Below are 18746 nucleotides of genomic sequence, written 5' to 3'. Positions count from 1 at the left end.
AGGCTCCTCCAGGGAATTGGTGCAGGTGAAAGTGCTGTTAAGGGCGATGTGTAGATGGGGAGTGGTGGGGAGGCAAAGAGGCTGAGTTGGGAATGTCACCTAGCCTGTCTGAGTCTCAGCCTCCTCACCAGTTAAATAGGGATAGTAAAATCTACCTTGCTACTTTGGGGCCGGAAACAAACAACTGTGTTGTATAAGAACACACGCTGCCAGTTAGAAGGTGCTGGGGAAGTGTGTGCTACACCATCATCCATGGAAGTTGTGCCATTGGCCTCAGGAGGGCATTTCTAACTCCATGGAAGCCAGAGGAAAAGCAAGGGGTGAAAACAAAGCAGCCTTGGGCACAGCAGAAGGTGCAGCGATCTCATGTATTTCAACCTCAAGTTTGGGGCTTAATTAGCTGCTCTCTGGAATGCACCACAGACAAAAGAATTTCAACAAGCCTTGTCTCCCTGCCTTTTATTTGAAATATGAGGGAGCAGATAGGTTAGAAAAAAACCCTGCTGCTCTTGCAGGGTGGTATTGATTCCTGGGAATTAAATAGTAACGCAAAGAGGCAGTGGCAGGCTCCCTTCCACCCTGCAGCAGGCAAACTGCCTGAGCTTATCAGAGAACCCAGAGCTCAGAGTGGCCACAGAGGATGCACTTCAGAAGAAGGTGCCCACGCATAGACCGGCAGGGTGGACTGCTTTCCCACACGCAGGTCAGGGGCAGGACTCTACCAAGAATGCCCTCTAGTCTGGAGGATTCCTGCTCATGCCACAGTCCCCTCCCCTCCCATCGGGATTCTAACAGAGTGGAGATGCTAATGCCCTTTGCTGTCCATATCTGATCCTCTTCAAAGGAGAGGCATGAGTGCCTGTGTGTGTGTCTGTGTATGTCTGTGTAAACACACATGCACCCAAAACCACACATGCATATTCAATACATTAGACAAATCATTCATGGGGGTGGGGAGCACGTGGAATGGGAGTAGAAGATGTGGATAAAGGGTAAGAAATTGTTAAATAAAATCACAGGAGTCCATTGTTTTGAACTGAGCTACTGCACTAGGCCCAGATCAAACCAAGATGGAGTCACCTGTACTAAGTGTGTCATACTAAAATGGGAACTTTAAGGAAGTAGGAAAATCCCCCAAACAGACCAATTTTTCTTAAAAACAGAAGGTTCACAGCAATCAGATGGAAAGGGCATGGTCACCTGAGCTGGCATGATAAGGAAGTCCCCCCTGCTTTAACTCTCACAAGTAACCTGATGTTAACTAATCCACGTTTTTGTGTCATCCCATTTCCTTCTTCCTGCTCAAGCTAACTTAAAATAACCAACTGCTTTCCTGTGCCCAAGAGAGCTCCTTCTGTCTTTTAGATACGAATGCCTGACTCATGAATCACTAATAAGAGTCAATTAGAACACTAAAATCAATCTGATACAATTTTGTTTTATGACAGAATACACACGCAAGCACACACACAGAACAGGGGAGGAGCTTGCACAGACCAATGAAGATGATCTGTCATGAACTCAGGAGTGTGATTAATTCAACCCTCTGCACCTGATATCTAAAGAAGGCAAAAAGAAGAATACCCTGCTAGCACTCAGCACACAAGACCCCAGGGAGAAATCAGCCCCTGCCATTAACTGGAGTGAGACATATTCATTCATTTATTCCTTCCTTCAGATAGCTTCAAGAGCCAGGCATTGTGCTGGGGTGGGGTGGCGGGGGTAGAGCAGCAAGATCTCTCTCCTCACAGCACTCTGGTTTCTGCAGACAGACAGAAAAGTCCACAGAGGGTGACAACACAGGTGCCACAATGGAGCAAGCATGAGCTGCTCCTAGGACCACAAGAGATGTAGGGGAGAGGATTAGAGAAGGTTTCCCAGGAGAGAGATATTCAACCTGACTTCTGGGGGTAAGGTAGGATTTAGCTAGGCTAAGAGCAGAGGTGATGCATTCAGGCAGTGTGAATGGCACTCCGCCGCAGTGAGAAGTGAGAGAGTGCTGCACAAGCAAGGAATTGAAAGAATTGTCATGGAACCAGAGCATAGACAGTGCAAGTGGGATGGGAGAGACTGAAGCTGAAAGCATAAATTCTGTGAAGTCAGGGGGTATGCCTTGCTCTCTGAGCTTCCCTGAGCTTCCACACTCAAAGCCTCCTGTTACACAGGAGAGAATAACAAAAAATGATTGGTGCTGGGATATCAGGGTGCACACATGGTTATGAAACACAGACAAGGAAGTCCCTAATTCTGCCTGGGGGCAGAGGGGAGGGGAAGGAAGAGGGAATGGAATTGAGAAAATCTCAGAAAGGAAGTATTATCTGAGCTGAACCCAAAACGAGTTCAGGATTCTACCTGCAAAGAAAGATGAGAAATTGGAAGAGCATTTCAAGCAAGAGACACTGCATTCAGCAAAAGCAAAAGCCTCCCAACCAGTGTCTAAGTTATGAATAAAAATATCAAAACCTGGCCAGCTGCGGTGGCTCACACCTGTAATCCCAGCACTTTGGGAGGCGGAGGTGTGCAGATCACTTAAGGTCAGGAGTTCGACACCAGCCTGGCTAACATGGTAAAATGCCGTCTCGATTAAAAATACAAAAATTAGCTGGGAGCAGTGGCTGGTACCTGTAATCTCAGCTACTCAGGAGGCTGAGGCACAAGAATTGCTTGAGCCCAGGAGGTGGAGGTTGCAGTGAGCTGAAATCGCACCACTGCACTCCGGCCTGGGCAACAGAGTGGGACCCCATCTCAAAACAAAACAAAAAAAAATCAGAACCCTCAAACCATTCATGACTAATAGAGTACCTTGGTAGACCCCCTACTCAGGCTTAGCCAATAGACTCAAATAATTTTTTTTAAAGAGATGATTCTGGGGATTCCCTATGTCCACAGTTCAGATACAACCAACACCTTTTCCTCTTGAGAATTAGGAGTCATCTTTACCCACTTTAAGACTGCTAAGCAGAGTAGCAAACAATGACTCTCCTTTTTCTCGAGGAATGAAACATAAAAACAACAACCCTGTCTTAAGAGGGGAAAAACCAACTCCCTCCGGGTCTGGAGCAATATTAAATTTTATCAGTTACTCAGCAGCCAGCACAGCACAGAACGAAGCCAGTGTGAAACCGCCCTTCAAAGTAACTGGAGTTGACAACTAAACTTGCTCAGTGACGGGGAGAAAATGAGTTAATAGAGGAAGAAGTCAGGCCTTTTATCCTTCACCTGAGCTGGTCCCTTTCATATGCTAAGAGGCCAGGAGCAAGCTGGGTGAGGCAATTCAACACTATCATTAAAAAAAAATCATTATGGAAAACAGTATGGCAATTCCTCAAGGATCTAGAACTAGATGTACCATATGACCCAGCCATCCCATTACTGGGTATATACCCAAAGGATTATAAATCATGCTGCTATAAAGACACATGCACACGTATGTTTATTGCAGCACTATTCACAATAGCAAAGACTGGGAATCAACCCAAATGTCCATCTGTGACAGACTGGATTAAGAAAATGTGGCACATATACACCATGGAATATTATGCAGCCATAAAAAAGGATGAGTCTGCGTCCTTTGTAGGGACATGGATGCAGCTGGAAACCATCATTCTTAGCAAACTATCACAAGAACTGAAAACCAAACACCGCATGTTCTCACTCATAGATGGGAACTGAACAATGAGATCACTTGGACTCGGGAAGGGGAACATCACACACTGGGGCCTATCATGGGGAGGGGGGAGGGGGGAGGGATTGCAATGGGAGTTATACATGATATAAATGATGAATTGATGGGTGCTGACGAGTTGATAGGTGCAGCACACCAACATGGCACAAGTATACATATGTAACAAACCTGCACGTTATGCACATGTACCCTAGAACTTAAAGTATAATAAAAAATTTTAAAAAATAAAAAATAAAAATCAACACCCAGGCTAAGGCAGACATCTCCCCTTGAGTCCTACCATGACACCCAGGGTTTCAAAGAATAAGGTTGGCCTGCTGCTCTGAGCTGTAAGTACCCAAACAATGACAATATTGAAGACAAACATCCTCTCCCATTCCCCAAACACACAATGCCCCCCAAATGGAAGCTTGCCTTCCTGCACTATAATTGCTAAATTTCCACATGTGGTTCTACCGTAGGCAACGGCTCCAGTAGGTGGACATAGTCTCTATGCTTGGGGTGGGACAATGTGTTGTTCCATGATGTCAACTAAAAGCCAGTAAAAATGGCTATGCTGTTGTCAGCAGAGAAGGTCCAAACAACCAGGAGAAAAACCCAGAACATTTGCTCTGGGGGCCTTTTTTATTTGTTTTCATCTAAATGTTCAATTTTGAGAAGTTGGTACCTGTAGAAAGCAAACAGCACATTCTACGGTCTGAATTTTCCAAGTTGGATCTTTGCATATTCCGTGCCCCTTCTATCACGTGAAAATGAATTTATGAGTACAAATTAATGTGTTTGAAATATTTGCCATTTTATGGTTTATTAAATGCATATTGGAAAATGCTAGATTTTATAGACTGGACAGGGCTCTTAAGAAGGTAAAGAACTGAGAATGAGCCCAGCTATTCCTCTATTTCCAGTGAATACCAAAGGAAAAAAGAAAATAGGTCATATTAGAGCAATGGTTTCTGAGCATGGTCTCTACACTGGTAGCATCAACAGCACCTGGGAACTTGATAGAAAAATAAGTTACTGGACGCCTGGACCCCACCGTCCAGACTAATGATCAGAAATGTGTTTTAACAGCTCCTCCAGGTTACTGGGGGTGCCTGCTCAGGTTTGAGACCTGCACTACAACTGTGGCTCTTCACATTGGCTGACAGTTAGCATCACCTCATAATCATCACCTTCTCATTGCAATGCCCCACCAACCCTAGACCAATTCAATCAGAATACTTGGGACAGGGGCCTAGGTATTACTGCTTTTGATGCAAGATTTTTCTTCTCAGTCACTTTGCAAGCCGGGGACCCCCAGCCAGTGACGCCCAGGCCTCGCTCAGCCCATCCAGCTCACCATCTACGTTATAGCTTGCACCCATGTTCAGCGGTTTCTGATCTCTTGTGCCGCACCCAAGAATGAGGATACGTGGGACACTGAAGGGTGAGGAGGGTGGAGAATAATTTTCTTGAGCAGTGAAAACGGTTTTCAGTGGGGCAGGGGGGACACAGTAGGGGGTGGGGGGAGGCACTGGTTCCCCTACCCCAAGGTTGGAAAGTTGTACCCGCCCCGTCCCTCCCCACACCTTGTGTGACTGGCTCTGGGGCCTAATGGACTCAGAACAGGGACTGTCGATTGGTTTGTGAGTAGGCGAAAAAAGGTTAAAGTGAAGACAACACTCAAAGGTGGGCATGACAGTGTAGAAAACCAATTAGGAAAAGGTAAGTTTATGTAAAATAAGTGAAGGGTGGGGATTAATCAGAGGAAAGTGTGCCAAATACTAAGACAAATTCTCAGTCCAGTCTGAGGATTTAACATATAGCTTGGCTTTCAGGTTTTAAACTGTCTTTGGCTTGGAGATGGGGTTTCACCAGGGACCTGCCCCTATCTGCCTACCCATTTGGCTGCCTCCTGCTGGTTTGACTTTTAAAAATCTCCCCGGGTGGCTTGTAATCCCAGCACTTTGGGAGGACAAGGCAGGAGGATCACTTGAGGCCAGGGGTTTGAGACCAGTCTGGGCAATATAGCGAGACCCTGTCTCTACAAATTAATTAAGTAACTAACCAAGTGTGGTGGCTGGTACCTATAGTTCTATCTACTCAGGAGGCAGAAGCAGAAACCTGGCATAAAAATAAATAAAATGAAAACTCTCGAGGCGATATGACTATGCAGGCAATGAGGCCATGTTGAGAGCTGCTATACGCTAGAACATGAGAAATTTAGATTAGGTACTTTGGGGCCTCTGATTTTCAGTTTAGCTCAAAGTAATCATGGCTACTGAATGCCTCCTATTCATTGAAGAAGCTTTTGAGAAGAGAAGAGAGATTTCCATCTTCATGAGCTGGAGAGGTGAGATGTGAAGCTCACCAAAAGCATCAAAATTTGTACCAAATTCAATGGTGATAACAGTATTTAATAACCCATCCAGCAAAGACAGTTGCTCACCCGGAGAAAGGGGTGGGTTAGTCCTCACAGTCAGAATTCATTACAAAAGCACTGCACTCAGAGGTGGGAAAGAGTGACACGCACCTCCCACACACCTCAAGTCCAGATGCCACAATCCCCCATGGGGAGCTCAGAGCCTCCCACTCACTTCTTGGCTTTGAAGCCCTAAGTACTGAGGGTGTGTGAGACAGCAGCCTCTTCTCACCAGTGTCTGATGTCAGGGAATGTGCAAAATGATGACAGCCTGTCAGGGTAGAGCTCTAGGAGGCCACTCCCCTGGGATGGACAGAGCCGCAGCATCCTGCTTCACAAATAACTGTGAACTGGGGTCATCCCTCTACCAAACCAGGAACTTGACAATTAGCACATTATAACTGGGTCCCTCAAACTGGGGGACACTGGCATATTCCCAAGGATCCACATTTTTCTCCATTAAAAGGGATCTGAGCTTTACTAAAACGTAAAAAAAACATTGTGGATTGGCTTTTCAACAGAAAGAGGCAAACTTTTTTTAGAGAGAGACAGGGTCTGCTCTGTCACCTGCGCTGAAGTGCAGTGGCAAGATCACAGCTCATGGAAACCTTGAACTCCTGGCCTCAAGTAATCCTCCTCCCTGAGCCACCCAAAATGCTGGGATCACAGGCATGATCAACCTCTCTGACTGAGGTAACATTATATAGGATGTTACCACAGAAATAATCGGCAAACCCTCATGTTTCTACACTATGAGTAAGACTGAAATTTCCCTTTAAAAAAACAATTTTTAAAAAGATCAAATAGCTAAGACTGGAACCAGCTCAACAGCTAGCTACTGAATGTCCTTATAGAAACATCATCACCCTAACATCATCATCTGAATGAATCCTGAATATCGAAGCTCTTGGTTATTATACTGTCTTTCCATTAAATGAGGTAGGAGTAGAAAGAAAAAGAGAAGAAAAAGACCATGACTTTATATCCCCCATGCCTGTGATTACCCAGAGTCTGAATCAGACTGACCTCAGTTTGAATTTTGACCCTGACATTTATTTGCTCTGTTTATTTGGCCTCAAATGTTAATGAAGTCTATGAATTTCAGGTTTTTCATCTCTAAAATGAGAATGGTAAGCCTTAGTATCTAGGATCAGGGTGAGCAGACAGAATGTGCAGATTGCATTTAGCACAGTGCCTAGAAACCAACAAATAGGCTGGGCGCGGTGGCTCAAGCCTGTAATCCTAGCACTTTGGGAGGCCGAGACGGGTGGATCACGAGGTCAGGAGATCGAGACCATCCTGGCGAACACGGTGAAACCCCGTCTCTACTAAAAAATACAAAAACTAGCCGGGCGAGGTGGCGGGTGCCTGTAGTCCCAGCTACTCGGGAGACTGAGGCAAGAGAATGGCACGAACCCGGGAGGCGGAGCTTGCAGTGAGCTGAGATCCAGCCACTGCACTCCAGCCTGGGCGACAGAGCGAGACTCCATCTCAAAAAAAAAAAAAAAAGAAACCAACAAATAAAGCAGAGCTATGATCATTAATTATTCACCACTGAACACTAGCTGAAGTTTCACCTCCTTTGTGTAGGCTTCCTTGACAAAAATGCTTACACATAAACACATACACACACATATATCCTTTGTAGCTCTTGTACCCCAAATACACATCTAGATTTTAGTCATTATATATTGGGGACAGGTTTTCTTGTTCCCAGTGCCTAGTGCACACCGGGTATATCATATGTATTAATATTTTTGCATGAATGAATGAATGAATGAAGCAAGCTATGCATATGTAGTAATAAGACAAGAAGCAGCTTAATTGGGATGGTGAGTGTAGAAAGGAAGAGACAGGAGAGACAGCATGCAAGGAAATTGATCATAATGGTTGACTATGGATCTGACCAGTAAAGGAACATCGCTCTGCAGAGTTTTCGAATTACAGTCAATCATAGACACAGTTCATTTAGAAAGCTCTTCTCTGAGGATGTTCTAGGGAGGAGAGAGAAAAAGGTAAGGCTCACACCAACACTTAGAAAAAACTGTATTGGTTATTTGGGTCTATGTAGTCCTCTGAAGCCAGTCCCATCTAAGGACTGAGTACCTCCTGGACATTACTCAAGGACAAAGAGGAGCTGCCAGAGGAACCTGGGTCAAATCAAGCACCCTCCTTCCATCTTCCAATGCTTAAGAATTCCAGGCCTGGGTCTAATCACTACCTCTCAGTCTTCACCACTTCATCTGGCTTACCTTCTGCAGATTCAGCCCTTTGGAAGCCCTCCGCTTACTCCCACTGAGACTTTCCTTTGGTTTCCATTCCCTACTAATCTCTGAATGACATCTACAAAACATACAATGACTTCATGGCCACCACCATCCCACTCCACGCCCTGTCTCTGGAATCTGAGCCCTGGCAATCTGCTTATCCAGGAAGAGGCTTAATCATTTTTGCCATTTCAAAAGGTAACTGAAGAAACAAAACCCAAGTAAATCAGCTAAGAAAGCAGACACGAGAGTTTTCTTGGCCATCTAAGCATAGGAAACTTTTCCTCCCATCCCTGCAAACTAGGGCAGGAGTACATGGACAAGCCATGTAAAACGGCTGCAATAATGTCTATACCCACATTCTGAGAAAGCCTCGCCAACAAGACACACAGTGACAAAATGCTACATGATTAACTCTAGTCCCCTAGCCATCCTTCACAGCAATGGGGGTTAGTCACAGGAAAAGTAGGCCTGCTGAGCAAGCCATTGACTTTTATCTTTAGACTCCAGCTGCTATCCATCAGCATCAATATTTCACAATTTAATCAACTTAGCCCTAGTCTGAGTCCAGGATATCTACATCATCAGGAGGACTCACCACATCCTGATAGCTAAGGACTTCCAAGATGCTGTTGAGCAATTCAACGCAGTACTTCTTCTCCAGGACCTGGTGTTGCATCTCATCCTTCTGCTCCAGCAGCTCCTTTAGCTCTTTGGTGATGACAGGAAGCAGAATGTCCCGGCATTCTGGAATAAAGACAGTTCAGAGGCATGTAGAATTCCTCATTTTTTAGTTTCTTTTCTTTCATATATGCATATAATTTTTCATTAAATAAATAGTTCATGAAGACATTCTCCTTGTAAAAAATTAAAATATTAAAGATTAGGTTAAGATTTCCTGAGAACATCATTCACAATTCTAGTCCCTTTTCTAACCCTTTCTACCCAGGGGCAACCAGTTATTCTAATATGTATATTCTAATATATTCTATATATTTTATATATACACATACATATAAAATGTGCCATATGAAATATCTACTGTTATTTTAACTTTGCATTTAAGTCATATACTGTGATTATAAACTTCCAAGATCCTTTTATACAATTTCACTTATCTGTTTATCAGTATAAAACATACAGTTATTTTGGCTTTGTTTCCATTTTATACAAGGGGACCATGATGTATATATTACTCTGAACCTTGACTTTTTTTCATGCACTAATATTTCTTGGAGCACTTTCTATATTATTACATTTAGGGACAAACTTAGCTATTTTTAACTATTTTATAGTACTCTTTATTATGGATGTATTTTTCTATTCAGCCCATACCTGTACTACTGGACATTTTTCACTGGTACAGACAGTACAAAATGAATAACCTTCCATTTGCATCCTTGTGTATATTGTTTTCATTTACCAGCCTGGCCAACATGGCAAAAACCCATCTCTACTAGAAATACAAAAATTAGCTGGGGATGGTGGCGTGCATCTGTAATCCCAGCTATTCAGGAGGCTGAGGCAGGAGAATTGCTTGAACCCAGGAAATGGAGGTTGCAGTGAGCTGAGATGTTGCCACTGCACTCCAGCCTGGGTAACAGAATGAGACTCCATCTCAAAAAACAGAAAGAAAGAAATGAAAACTCTTGCAGAGAAGGGTATGTCTCTTGATATTGCTGTTTCAGGGAAATTTCTGGAAGGTTCTGAAGCCCTTCATAGCTTTGTCTCCATATTTCCCTTGAAAACAGAAAACCTTGAGGGGAAAAAAAAAAAAAAATCCCAAAATGTGTCAAGCTGCCCCCACTCAGATGCTGCTTGAGCTGCAATGTGAATCATACACACCAGGATTTCATTTTAATTCAGTCTAACAAGTAGATATTGGACATCTTTAATGTGGAAGATACTCTCTTTATGGAGGTACAGAGATAAGATGTGGTTCTTGCCCGTTAGGTATTTAAAAAGTGACAGAGGTGATTACAGAAAAAAAAAAAAAAAAGCAAAACCAATGAACAATGGCAGAAATTAGAATAAGACTAAGTTCAGAAGAGGTAGAGGACATCTCTTATTCTGTCAGCCCAAGAGCTACCACCCACTCCTTCTGGCACAGCACCCTGACTGTATGTGGGGGAGCCATACTGTCATGGGCTATAATCCTGAGAAGCTGTCATAGGCTCCCTGCCTTCCCGTGGAGAAGGGCTGGACACCTGGCCCCAATTAGGATGGCCTCTTGAAATCTGAATCTTGAGGGAACGTTCATAATGATAACTGCCAATGGTACTAATACAGAGTATTTTGAGTGCTTACAATGCACCAGGCACTGTTGCAAGTGTCCTGCATGAATCATCCCAGTAAATTCTCCTAGTGACTAAGGGAGGTAGATAACATTATTTCCCCATTTTGCTGAAGAGGAATCAAAGGGACTGGTCATGTGTACACAGCTAGTAAGTGGTAAATCCAGCCCGATTGCAGAGACTGCTCTTATGCACTACATGAAACGTGCAGTCTTGGCTGGGCATGGTGGCTCACACCTGTAATCTCAGCACTTTGGGAGGCTGAGGCAGGTGGATCATGTGAGGTCAGGAGTGTGAGAACAGCCTGGCCAATATGGTGAAACCCTACATCTACTAAAATAAATAAATAAATAAATAAAAGCTAAAACTAGCTGGGCATGGTGGCCACCTGTAATCCCAGTGACTCGGGAGGCTGAGGCAGGAGAACAGCTTAAACCAGGGAGGCGGAAATTGCAGTGAGCCAAGATCACAGCACTGCACTCCAGCCTGGGCAACAGAGCAAGACTATATCTTAAAAAAAAAAAAAAAAGAAAGAAAGAAAAGAAAAGAAAAGAGAAATGTGCAGTCTCTCGGGCTCTGCTGTCATCACAGAAGTGCCCCAAGGAGGCTGCCCAGGGGGTCATGCTGAGTCCCCTCTCCCTCCAAGATTCTGAGTCTCTCCTCTCTGATAACTAGTTTCCCAGCATTTCCTCTGATTCTATGAATTGTTTCCTTTCTTCTAAATACATTTGTGTTTACTTAAATTTACCAGAGTAGGATTCTGCTGCTTGAAACCAAAGAGTCCCAACTGATAGAGTCACAAAACGTACTGAGTGCTTCAGAAGCCCTCCCATGAGCTCTGGTCAGAAGGTTCATAGAAGACTTTATAGGATCTAACAGAGTATGTCCCTTCTCTCAGAGCCCAATCTCAGTTTTTAATTAAATTCCAATAAGTGTAATTAATGTCCATTCATCCCACTAAGGAGTAAGCTCCATGAGAGCTGAACTAAAATTCAAGTGCCTGATACAGTACCTGGATCATAGGAGTGAGTCAGTAAATCTTGGCTGAATGAATGGAGGAGGTGGCATCTGAGATAGTCCTTGACACATGGATAACATTGCAATAGGAAGAGTGAGGATTTAGAGAACACTTGGTGATTTAGAGAACATAGTCTAGGGTTATATTCTCTTGGAAGGAGAATAATGAAAGATAACACTTAAAAGAAGTGTTCTTAATTGCAACGAAGTGTCAGTTCTATGGAAACAGAAAATTATAGATGACAAAAATTTTGATTCTGCTTTGCTTAAAATTGCAGATAAAATCATAGGTCACAGCTTTAATGACACTTTATGAGAAATTTGCACTGAAGAAATACATTGTTGGGGCTGGGCATGGTAGCTCACACCTATAATCGCAGCACTCGAGCCCAGGAGTTCAAGACCAGCCTGGGCAACATAGGAAGACCCCATCTCTACCAAAAATTTAAAAATTAGCTGGGCATAGTGATGCATGCCTGTAGTCCCAGCTACTCAGGAGGCTGAACAGCAGAGCCCAGGAAGTAAAGGCTGCAGTTAGCCATGATCACACCGCTACACACCAGCCTGGGCGACAGAGTGAGACCCAGTCTCAAAAGAAAAAAAAAAAAAACCACTGGTTGGTCTAAGGACTTTTGAAAGTACAATACATTGATTAGCCACTACCCTTTGTTTAGAATGATAAGGGAGAAAGTTGGAGAAAATATATTAATTTATCAATTACCCTATTACTTAAGTTAAATATTCAGTCCATATCTTGCCATTAAAAACTTGAGATTTTCATCCAGATGTATTTATTAAGCAGGGTAAAAAAAAGTCTTACAATATTCATTAAAAATTTTATTTTAAAAGTTATCTTCTCTTTTTTCCTTCTGCCTGGCTAAAAGTTATCTTCAAAAGGATGTAAACTTGTAACTTTGCAATGTTTTGTTTGCTAGAGGGAAATCAAGTGTTGAAATTCTTGTTGTAGAAAAACTAGGTGAGTTCATCTGAAGTGGTAAATGCTTTGTCATTGGAAGACGAATAACTTCCCTAACTTAATGATACTTCCCAATTATGCCTTCATTGATGTGATAATTAAGCCCAACCAGAAGATAAAAATTGTGCATTATCTTATCAAGTTAGATAAAGGTGGTAAAGTCTTCCTCTTTGAAAAGTGAAATAAGAGATTCTAAAAAAGGAGATTTAAAATACAACAGAAAGTCTTGTTTTTCCACAGTCCTCTGGGTAAAAGGGAGTCACCAAAAGATGTGCCTTCAGGAAATCTGTGTCACTGCAGTGAAGATGCCATGATGATGACAATCCAGGTGATAACAATGAGTATAAGAGTGCGTGGGTTGTCCCCTAGATTCCTAGCTTCTGACATAATGTATTTGGATTCTGCCAAAGCTAAAGATCTGATAAGCCCTTGAAGCAAGGCAGTAAGAAACAAATAAAGCATGGTCAATTGCCTTGAGCTTAAAGTACAAGATGACAATGTTTTAAGGCTTAAAATAGCTTTTTGTGACTCAAGATTAAAAATTATTTAAAACTCTCCCCACCTGTAAAATAGGGTCAGTAGGACCTATAGGAAGGAGGCATGTAAAGGCAGATCAAGAACTAACCCATTCACACATTGAACTAACTCTTGCAGTCAGTCATTCTACACATTTATTGAAGGCTTACTATGTGCCAGTCACTATTCTAGGGTGGAAAGGAATGACCAGGGGTTAACTCCCCATCACTGCACAGAGCCAACGGAGATAAGAAGCAGACTTGAGTAGACAGGAAAAACACTTAGTACCTTTATACCTTAGGAGTAGCAACCGATTAGGAGTGGTCATAAAACAGAGCTGTGGAATAACCGAGGTCAGGGTTTTCCTTAAAAGGTCATTCCGTTAGCACGCTAGTTGAGATACCTCACATAAATCACATTACTAAGATATGAATCCAAGGAAAAAGCCACTCAGAAGATTTTAGATATGAAAGATCTCCTTGGGAAGTCATGGACTTTAAATCCTACTTAAAATTGAACTAAGCTAGTGGATTTTTCATGGAAAAGTCTGATAGTAAGTTCTCCATCCCTAGAAGTATTCAAGTAGTAGGTTGCGTCTATAGATAGGCACGAGGAAGAGGTAAAGTATCAGATGAAGGGATGAAGTGAATGATTATTAAAGCCACATCCAAAATTCTAGGATTCTATAAAACATAGGTTCCAAGGAAGTTGCAGGAGGAAGGACATATTTGCTAGGTGGAAAGACAGTGGATGTTTGCCTTGCTCACAAAGTACTGAGGCTGTGGGAGCTGCAGACCAGGCATTAGGAGAAGCAATAGTTTATCAAGCTGAAAGGCAGACGCTTTACAGATTCTCAAAACCAGCATCCCCATAAGATGGAGGTTCATGGTGTGGACAGTCAGCAAGATTTTCACTGAAGTGGCCATTAATAACATGGTCTGTTTTTCAGAAGGTACTCTGTCTTCTCTTTAACTATGATTTCTCAGAAATGGCTGGCTCCTCTGTTTGTAGATGAAATAATTTTTCTCTTTTGTAATTGGAGCTGTGAAATTATATTAGTCTGTAAAGCTTCAGGAAGCAGCATTTCTAAATTGCTGCTTGATTGTCAAACCAACAAACACAAATGGTTTTGAAGATAAATAGTGCAAACCCTGAAATCAATCTTCATAGGCAGAGGTAATGAATGTCAGAGACCTGCACACCCAGGCTGGGTTCCTGCCTTAGGTATCCAATGTCTGACAAAGGCTGGGAGACTTGCCACCAAGTGACAAGTCCAAATTATAATTCAGACCAGCCATGGGAGAATCTGCAGAACTACTCAACTCCTTGGGTTTTAATCGAAAGGGTTTTCTTTGTCCAAGTGACAGCAGAGAGGAAGACGCAGTATTTCTGGGTTCTGGGTCCTCCCTCAGGAAAGTTTTGTCATGCAGCAGTCAGTGCTACCTACCTGAATGCATAGCCCTCTTGAAGTGTGGTGTGCTTTTGCAATTATTTGATGGCTCATGGACACTTCAAATAAGAGGACCCTTTTCTTCACCTGCTCCTCACCAGTATCAGCCCCATTGGAAGAACTAAATGAAAATTCTTTGTCACTTTGGAAAACCACCTTGACGTGCATCCAGCCAAAATCACATCTGCGACCACAGCCACAATCCAGCTCCAGCAGGAAACACTCCTAAAAACCATATCTGAATTGACCCTCTTCCCCACAAGTCTGTTCTTTCTCCTTTGCTGTCTCTCGAGAGTGAGGACACCCCCAGTCACACAGTCAACCAAGTAAAGAGATTGTCTTTGAGTTCTTCTTCTCTTTACATCAGCAACTAATCCATTATGAAGTTATGTCCATTCTACCTTCAAGCCAACTTCCTCCACGTTCTGTGTCAAGTCTCCTAACCGCCTTCCCTGCTCCCTGCACAGGAGTCCCTTGTGGTCAGGAAATTCTTCAGTAACTTCCTATTGCCCTCAGGATGAGTTTTCTCAACTCTCTGGCATGGATGGAGGCCATCTGTGAGCAAGTTCTTCCCTTAACTCATCGTGCGCTCACCACTTGCCACTTCTCCACCTCCCTCTCTCTGTTCCAACCACAAACTCTCTCCTTCTCCTGAATTTTCGCATGTTATTTTCTTTGCCTAGAATGCTCTTGTCCCGCCAATCTTCTCCTGACTTCTTCCCTTCTAGCTCCTAACTTAGACATGAAATCCTCTAGGATGATTTTCCTGACACCCCAACTCTGCCTTGGGTGACTCTTCATTCCTATGGCACCCATAATGTATTTCAACATATTTCCATCTTACCATTTATCACACGATATGGTCATTGCCTATGTAACAGGAAAACCAGTGAGATTCTTGCTGTCATCCCATAAATGAAAGTAAGGCCCAAGCTGTAGTTGGGGTACACCATCATCCCTCCAGGTTTTTTGAGAAGTACCAGTTCAGGACCAGCCCTACACCAATCCACATGCACTCACTCAGAACTAACAGAAGGTCAGCAGTGGCCTTTGGATATAATGCGATTTCCATGGGATATGCCATTATCCCTCTCCTCCATGAAACTCATGTTGAGAGAAGGAGAACCCAAAGAGTCACTCATAAAACATAAGACAAGATGGACACTATATCCCTGCTAGGGAAATGCTTGCCAATCTGTGAACCCAGGTACATCCTGGTCCCACCATCAGAATACAGATTTTAGGACATTCTGGAGTATAGTGCACTGTACTTTTCCAGCCCCTCTCTTACTGCTGAGGAAGAAGGTTAAACATAAGCAATGCATCTATGTCAGGGCTCAGTCACATCCTCAGCATGAGTGCCCATGTTTCCAAGCCTGACTATGGCAGCCTGCACTTGGAATCTCATTCCACTCACATCCAGCCCCTGACTTTGTCACCAGTGTGTGTTAATCGACTCTTCAATCCTGTTCCATTTTTCACAGACTTTAAGGTGAAACTCATTCGGCTTTGGCCAAGTTCCTATTGACTGAAAGTCGAATTCCCCTCAGCTCAACTCTCTTGGAGGACTTGCAATGGGGAAGGGGGGGTGGCCACAGATGTCACAGCTCACCCTGCCCTCCCCCTGTAATTGAAACCCCAAATTCTCCCAGGCAGGGCTGCCCAGTGTAAACCCAGCGCTGCTCTGCCAGGCTGCTTTTCTTCTGTTTGGTTTGCGAGCACTTGCAGATGTTGAAAGTCGCTTGCTTGGATCAACTGGACACAAAGGGAGACCTCCACAGACACGATTCTAGTCTGACAGTTAGGGATTTGTTCTCACAACCTCCCTCCTCCGGCCAGCATATCACGAAGAAAACTAATTCCACCCATTGGGAAATCAATAACTACCCACGAATTTCATATTCCAGATCAGGTTACAAGCCTTTTACAACTTCACTAGCATTTCCCCCAACGCATTCTTCAGCACCTCCCCATGAGTCACTTGCCTCACCCCCCGGAAACACACCTCATTGCAAAACCCAGAATCACCACCCGCAGCCCTCTGGCCACCCTCTGGCGCCATCTACGTCTCCACTTTACGAACCCCTACAGAGCCAAAATATATCTCCCAGCTAAACAAACACAGCCTCTTTAGAAATGTTAGAACTCAGCGTCCGGTTAAAATTCTCTCTAGGTATCTTAGAAGGGAGAAAACACAGTTAGGTGGTAAATCCTTAAGGAAAAACGTACTTCCAAAACTTTATACTAGATATCCATTGAAAATCCGAACCGAGCTCTTGTTTTTACCATATATCATTTATACTGAACATAAAAAGTGATTTTGCACTAAACCTAATAAGCAAATACCCTATAATAAGTTGGCTCCTGCCATTTAGAAGCACAGAGACAGCAGGGAGGGCTGGCCGACATGGAACTGCTGGAACTGTTATTGCATATGTATGTGTGTAGAGATGGGGTCTTGGTATGTTGCCCAGGCTGGTCTCAAACTCCTGGGCTTAAGCAATCCACACACCTTGGCCTCCCAAAGTAAAGAACTTTTAACAGGATGTGAATATGTTTGTATCCAAAAAAGTCACACTGATTATAAATATAATTTGAAAGCTCTGAGAGTTGACAAGCAGTATATTCATATCCTTAAACATGTATGTTTAAACATATATATGCATACACACATAGTCAATACTCACTGTTCTCATCAATATTATATTCTAGTAAAGTGCTATAAATAATTAAATAAACAAGTTAATAGTTGTCTTAGGTTAGATACTCCAGAAGCAAACTCTAACATGAAGTTTGGGTGAAGAGGACTTATTAGGAGATGTTCCAGAAAAATATGCAAGGGGAGTAGGGAAGTGGAGGGAAAGAGGCCAAACCGAGTACAAAAATCAAGCAAGCCTCACAAAAGATAACTTTTGAGCTCAATCCTACAAGGAGTTCTGGAGGCAGTGTAGACTCCAGGGGTGATGAACCTGGAATGTTCAGACCCAGGGTGTCGACAGCACTTTGGGTGGTTCCAGTCCCCGGGAAAAGTAGGGTCCTCCAGCCCGAGGGCAGCCCTGGGAGGCAGGTGCTGGAGTTGGGGGCCATGAGAGCTGATGTGACAACAACGGGCACTGATAACTACCAGCAAGGAAATTAACCAGGTGACAGGATGAAGAGAATCTTCTAGATCACTTCATACAGGGCAGTCAAGGAAGGCTTCGCTGAGCCAGACACACTTGGGCTGGGACCTGAAGCCAGAGAAGGGAGCTGCATGCACTGATCTCAGGGAGACACACTTGCAGAGGAAAGGACATGGAAAGGCGCTGGGATGGAAATTTGCAGACCTTGGAGGAATGAAGTGGATGAGAGTGTGGCTGGGTTGCAGGAAACAGGGGTTGAATGTGAGATGATAAATTTGGAGAAGTTGCCAGGGCCAGGTCTCATCAGGCCCTGTGGCCCATGGTAAAAAGTTTGATTCCCGGGTAGTGATAAACACTTTCTGTTTTTGTGTTTTTAATGGTGGGCCTAGAGAGGAAGGTGGGAAAACACTGAGGAGGCTTTCTGTAGAGGTAAAGAAGGGGTCTTGTATTTATTGCACCCTCACTGTCTATCAGGCATTCTCTCTACAAAGTATATCATTATACCTATTTTACAGACGAGGGAACTGAAGCTTAGAGAGGTTCAGTAACTTGCCTAAAATCATACAGCTAGTAAGCAGAGCTGAATTAAACTCAGGAAATATGATTCCAGAGCCCATATTCATACCGATTAAGCTATCCTTCTTCCTTACTATAACAGTGCAGGGGAGAGAAGATGAAAGCTTGATTCATTTGTGGCAGTAGAGACAAGGGTGCAAGTACAGAGGGAAGTCGACGAACATGGGTTATGTTTTGAAGGCAGAGTCAACATGACCTGTTGATGGATTACATGTGCTACATACTTGTGTAAGCATATGCATTTTGGAGCATTTGAGTGAGACAGTAATAGATTCATTTTAGGGTTTATCAAATTAGGGTGTAATCATGGAGACCATTTCCTGGCCTCAACTAGCAAGTAATGAAAGACTCCCATCAACATTTCTCTGATGGTGGGAAATGGCCACTGAGATAGCCTATCATCACGCCTTCTGAAAGTTATTTAGGACATAAATAGTGTGTT

At 43.4% G+C, this 18746-nt stretch overlaps 1 protein-coding gene across 3 annotated transcripts in view; it reads right to left on the bottom strand.

Annotated features, from left to right (window-relative positions):
* The window catches only part of DOCK2 (dedicator of cytokinesis 2), a 323398-nt gene that overhangs the window by 270124 nt on the left and 34528 nt on the right, over positions 1-18746 (bottom strand). For all 3 annotated transcript variants that reach the window (XM_033180268.1, XM_033180267.1, XM_033180269.1), the window contains one exon: positions 8952-9100. In XM_033180268.1, the coding sequence (XP_033036159.1) occupies positions 8952-9100 (149 nt within the window). The remainder of the gene's footprint in view (positions 1-8951; positions 9101-18746) is intronic.

This window comes from Trachypithecus francoisi, unplaced genomic scaffold, assembly GCF_009764315.1.
Source record: "Trachypithecus francoisi isolate TF-2019V2 unplaced genomic scaffold, Tfra_2.0 Lachesis_group2, whole genome shotgun sequence".
Lineage (NCBI taxonomy): Eukaryota > Metazoa > Chordata > Mammalia > Primates > Cercopithecidae > Trachypithecus > Trachypithecus francoisi.
Note: the sequence above shows the minus strand (reverse complement) of the source record. Positions and strands in the feature narration are given on the sequence as shown.